At 39.7% G+C, this 6,000-nt stretch overlaps 1 protein-coding gene across 2 annotated transcripts in view; it reads left to right on the plus strand.

Annotated features, from left to right (window-relative positions):
- LOC129730575 (uncharacterized) overlaps positions 1-6,000 on the plus strand; it is a 74,393-nt gene that overhangs the window by 67,433 nt on the left and 960 nt on the right. For both annotated transcript variants that reach the window (XM_055690018.1, XM_055690017.1), the window contains 3 exons: positions 5,463-5,582; positions 5,658-5,779; positions 5,907-6,000. In XM_055690018.1, coding sequence (XP_055545993.1) covers positions 5,525-5,582; positions 5,658-5,779; positions 5,907-6,000 — 274 coding nt within the window. In that variant the 5' untranslated portion in view covers positions 5,463-5,524. The remainder of the gene's footprint in view (positions 1-5,462; positions 5,583-5,657; positions 5,780-5,906) is intronic.

The raw sequence follows: 6,000 nt of genomic DNA on the forward strand, positions 1-6,000 counted from the left end.
TACCTTTCCGTTTCAAGCTTACTACTCTACTATACCGAGCCTCTGTCCATCCTAACAATATCGCCTAGTTACAATTCCCTGGAGAGAACATTCATATGTTACTCACACCAGTTTTATTATAATAGGGACTTATTTTTGTTAGGAGGAGAGTCAACAGGGGTACTGTGGAATCCAGATTGAAGGAAGGGTACGTGGTGGGGAGCCTGAGAAAAAACCCATGCTTAAAGTCCTTTGACAACCAAAATGGCCTGATTCTACTAAGATTCGAACCCACGACCACCCGCTTGCCAAACCGGACTCTGTAACCTTGCGGCTACGGAGCTCCCCAAGATATCCCATAGAATAACTCCTGCTCGACGAATGCAGTTGAAGAACCAATTCTTGCTTTATTTCCTTCTATACCACAGTGACCAGGCACCCAGTAAAGATTAGCAACGTTTGTTACATACGTTGTTTGTCCCATACCAACTTCGACTGACATGTGTAATGTGCATGCTTTTAATACATTGTAGGCTGCTTGACTATCTGAGAGAATGCAAATATTGGCATACCTAAATTTCCTAGCTAAGCAAATACTCGTGCATGTTAAAAAAGCATTTATTTCAGCTTGAAAAGCTTTGGACCACTGTCCATTTGAGTTGATATATTGATTCCTGATCCAGAGACACCAGCGCCTGTAGATTCGTCCATTTTAAAGCCATCTGTATAAAATATAACTGATACTGGACGAACTTTAGGACCTCCTTCTTCCCATTCGCTGCGATTTGATTCAATCACTTTGAAAGAAACATTGAAGTTAGTCTTAGATTCAGTCTTCATTCATTGTTACTAAGGTGTTTTGGTAAAAACCTATGAGGATTCGTAAATGTCCCTTCAGATCCCCTTCCTGAAAAGTTTATACATGTTTGAGCCTAAGAGCTCCGTTTTCGGCTGTTGTACATATTGATGCAAGGGTAGAAGAATAAAAAAGCTGCTAAGGCTTTGGATGGTGCACTGGCCATTGCTCCTGTTGTTGATGAGCATGCTAGACGTTGTAGTTTATCTAGCTTCTTTTGAGCCGATATTTGTGTGGTTTTGGGCCACCGCATTAGCGAAGAATATGTTTCTCTGGGTATCACTATTGCCGAGTATATCCAGTGAAGCATCCTCGGCTTGAGTCCCCACTTTTTGCCGAATGTATTGCTGCAAGCCCGAAGAGCGTTGTTTGCTTTTGAGATTGCATATTCTAGATGGTCGTTTCAATTGAGCTTATGGTCGAGCATTACACCTGGTGGTACTTAGTTGGCTTGGATAACACCAACTATGTTTTTCCCAACTCAAGAGTTGCAATATTATACTGGCTCTTTTTTGTAAATGTGGTTATGACCGTTTTAGAAGGGTTGACGTTTAGTACTTACACCATTATCTTACACCATTTGAGTGTGTAGGTAGTTTCGGACGGATTGCACTCTATTGGTTATAGTAGACCCGCATTCACCCCTAGCTAAAATAGTAATGTCATCCGCGAACCCGATGAATTCGTATGCTAGATTTCTTAAGTTATTACGAAGATCATTTTTCAAAATTGTTAACACCTCAGACGCATCCTCTCTTCAGCAGCAATTAAATTTATTTGGGAATTGGTGTGCAATTAATCGTATGACGCTGAACCCCTCCAAATGCTCGGTTATAACCTTCACTCGAAAAACGCATCCGATACTTTTCGATTACAGCCTCAACAATCAATCGATTCAACGTGTCGATGTTGTCAAAGATCTTGGTGTACTTCTCGATGCTAAACTTACCTTCAAGCAACATGTTTTTTTATTATCGCCAAAGCATCCAGACAGTTGGGATTAATTTTTAGAATGACACGCGACTTTAGAGACATAAGTTGTCTGACCGCATTATATTGCTCGCTTGTTCGGTCACAGCTCGAATACTGCTCCACGGTTTGGACACCACACTACAACAACGCTGTTCAACGCCTCGAAAGCATCCAGCGCCGGTTCGCCCGCTACGCACTTTGCCTCTTGCCATGGAGACAGCCTATGTGGAGCACTCCTTATGAGGATCGTTGTCAACTTCTCCATATTGACACCCTCCAAGTTCGGCGTGAAACTGCTCGCGCTATGACTGTGTCTAACGTGCTGACAGCACGGATCGATTGTCCTGACATTCTTCGCCAGATCAATATAAATGCTCCATCCAGAACCCTGCGGAGAGTACCTGCAATGCACCTACCTTTTCGTCGTACAAACTGCAGCTCCAATAGTGCAATCATTGGCCTTCAACGAGCGTTCAACAAAGTTTCGTCAATGTTTGATTTTCATCTGTCGATTGAAGTGCTTCGTTCTAAATTTGTTGCTATGTTTAGACAATTGTTGTATTAATGTTTAGTGTAGTTTATTAGTCACCATTTGGACAATATATGTCTGTTGGTAGAGTGCAAATAAATAAATATGTAAATATCATCGTCTACAAGAGACCACAATAAAGGATATAAAACCCCTCCTGTAGACAACCTTTTGTTGGTTTTTAGCAGAACTTAGAAATTTTTGAACTGGAAAATTCTCCATTGGCCCCAGCTCAGGAATTTCTGACTCTCAGAATGTCGTTTTGTTCGATTTGGTTTTTTTTGGTAACACAAGATCCCGACGTTTTATGCAGTTCTAAGACATTTGGCATAAAAATATTCGACATCGAAATCGCGGGACATTGCAAAGGTGCGCGGAATATTTTAGATGAACGTTAAACATTTCGCGGGACGTTTTTCTACACGGGACATTTTGCGTCACTTTACCCATGAGCAATTCTCGCTGAAACCGTCCCACTGGTGACATGAGGTCTTTCAAAAAGGATATTTTTATGTCTAAATGATTGAAAGAAGCGAAAAAATGAGAAAACCTTTTTGGTTAGTTCATATTGATGGACCCCTCGGGCACAAATCGGTTAAACGGTTTTTACAAAAATTGATTTTCGAGCAATTCTTGACCTTTTTATTGATTCATTTCTCTTGAAATTGTCAATGAACTCCCTGCAACCACCACATCGTTTTCAAGGGAAATGATAAAGCTTTCATTTGAAGCAGAAAAAAATTGTCCGCCATCTTGGATCTCGCCGTCATCTTGGATTTCATCAGAAAAATGTGTTTTTGAGCAAGTTCGCAACCACCGATTTTGAATTTGACATCACCATTGGAAAAGTGAAAAAAAATGCTTTAAGATGCATTCAAAATATTAGGTGAGCATTGAGTTTACCTTGTCATTCTGGTCACTTTTCAAAATCGACCTTCAAACAGTACAACGCATGACGTGCGGCCAATATCAAATCATGCTGAGCCTGTGGTGTGTGTCTGTGTGTAGTGTATATTAGAGGCCATCCATGTTCCACGTGGACAGATTTTTAAGGATTTTGTGACCCCCCCCCATTCCCCTTCCCCACAATTTCTCATATAAATTCTCAAAATTTTGCATGGACCGTGGACAACATACAGACCCCCCCCCCAAAGTTGTCCAAGTGACATGTGTATGGCCCAATGCCTGTGTGACTTTGGGTCTGTTCACAAATTACGTAAAGCAAAAAATCGTATCTTTGATCCCTTTTCACTGCATTCACCTTGTTTATTTCTTCACTCCCTCGCTCCTTCTTGATTGTAACGTAATTTGTGATTAAGCTTCTCTACGTTTTTTTGCTAGAGTAAAGTTTGGTTCCCTGTACGGAGAACAGTTTTCGCGTGTTTAGTAATTAAACTAATTAATGTAAGATGTGGTTTTTGCTACTGTTTCATGCTGTTGTTGTACTGTTGTACTGTTTTGCTGTTGTTTTCATGCATTAAACTACTATTAACAAACTTAGGTATGATATACCAAGGTATAGTATGAATCAAGTATATCCCGAGAAATCTGGAGAAGATTTGCGTATGCCAGCGTGAATGAAGTAAGAGTAGAATCATCACTTTTTCATCCCTAGCAAATTCTTATCGACGAAAAGGATACGTTTGCTACCTATTTAAATTCAGCCAATTGATTAAAGGCTATTGATAAATTACGGTCCGTGGGTGCACTTACTACTTGCGAACTAGGAATACTGACTGTCCACATCATACGCACACCACAGGCTCAGTATATTGCTACGATTTGATATTGGACGCGCGTCATGCGTTGAACTGTTTGAAGCTCGATTTTGAAAAGTGACCAGAATGACAAGATAACCTCAATGCTCACCTAATATTTTGAATGCATCTTAAAGCATTTTTTTTCAGCTTTCCAATGGTGATGTCAAATTCAAAACCGGTGGTTGCGAACTTGCTCAAAAACACATTTTTCTGATGAAATCCAAGATGGCGGCGAGATCCAAGATGGCGGACAATTTTTTTTCTACTTCAAATGAAAGCTCTATCATACCTCTTGAAAACGATGTGTTGGTTGCAGGGAGTTCATTGACAAATTCAAGAGAAATGAATCAATAAAAAGGTCAAAAATCGCTCGAAAATCAATTTTTGTAAAAACCGTTTAACCAAACTCCAGAAATCGTGTGTAAGATTTCAAATTCTTACTCGTTTGGAATGCTAACGACATCTTCCTGCAACTTGCGACTTTAACCACTTTAGTGATGGCAGCGCTGGTTTACGGTCAAAGCTGCCAGACGCATGAAAATTCTTACAGATTATACAGTCGCTGTTTATGCAACGATATGACATAGATTTTGTGAGGTTTATGTATTTATTTTTGCAAACCAACACTAAAACAAACAAATTTATCGCAAATATACAGAGGGATTGAATAAAGAAGTCGATAATGTACACATTACGACTGCTCAAAATTTTTACATTTAAAAACAGCAACCATTCTCATTGCGATAATATCGATAAAAGCTGAAAAACTATCGATTTTATCGAATCATTGAACCCTAAAGGTTCTTAGCGCCCCCATACTGCGTATTGCGACATGCTAAAAAACCGTTGCGTCTTTTTACACATGAAGCAAAGTTAACTTGGATATCTGTTATCTGTGAGTTAACCGATTTGCGCCCGAGGGGTCCATCAGTATGAGCTAACCAAAGTGGTTTTCTCATTTTTTCGCTACTTTCAATCATTTAGACATAAAAATATCCTTTTTGAAAGACCTCATGTCACCAGTGGGACGGTTTCAGCGAGAATCGCTCCCATTCAGGAACCAAAGTTCTTTTTTGTTTTTCTAAAAAATGAATCAACGATATTATAATAGCAAAGTGCCTTACTGATTACCTACTTTTACGTAATATTGGCTGAAATATCGAAAAGTATGAAAAAACTTTTGATGTTGGCACACATAGATTTCAAATGAGGGTTAATGATGATTGATTAATCGTACTTAGTCACTAAAGTTTTTATCAAGTAAAGTTTGAAAGGAAGATTCATAAATGGTTACCTCTTTTCTTTGATTCCGAAGCAGTACAAAACCTATAAATTACGTGAGCCTAATCACAGTTCTCATTTCCAGATTGGTGCTATGTGTGTTCCTCGAGAGATACCGTGAACTGCCTCATCCCCGATATCAACATCATGATGCGTGAATGTACCGGGCAGACTAATAATTTTACTTGTTTCTCGCGGATTGTCAGTAAGTTGCTGTGTGACGAAAAAGTTCGAAAGTCATGAACAACTCCGTGTTAATTTCCAAACCTTTTCCCTACAGACCGTGAAGTCGAACGAGGTTGCCTATCTGCATTGAGCCTCGAAGATCATGCTAACTGTAATAGCGTCAACAACTGTGAACTTTGCTTCGACAATGTAACTCAAGGCCGATGCAACGGAGCGGTAAGCCATCTTTACCATCCACAACTTAGCTAACCAAAAATCACATATGTGAAAAGAGAAAACATAAACATCCAAAAGTTTGACAAGCGTGACAGTGACCTTCTGAAAATTTCAATCGATTTTTCAGATTTTTCCAGAGCACCGACTCTATTGTCACCAGTGCACTGGGAATGTCAACGATACCTGTGGCCAGGAAATTTCGACTGCTGCTCAACTTTGTC

This window comes from Wyeomyia smithii, chromosome 3, assembly GCF_029784165.1.
Source record: "Wyeomyia smithii strain HCP4-BCI-WySm-NY-G18 chromosome 3, ASM2978416v1, whole genome shotgun sequence".
NCBI classification, from domain to species: domain Eukaryota; kingdom Metazoa; phylum Arthropoda; class Insecta; order Diptera; family Culicidae; genus Wyeomyia; species Wyeomyia smithii.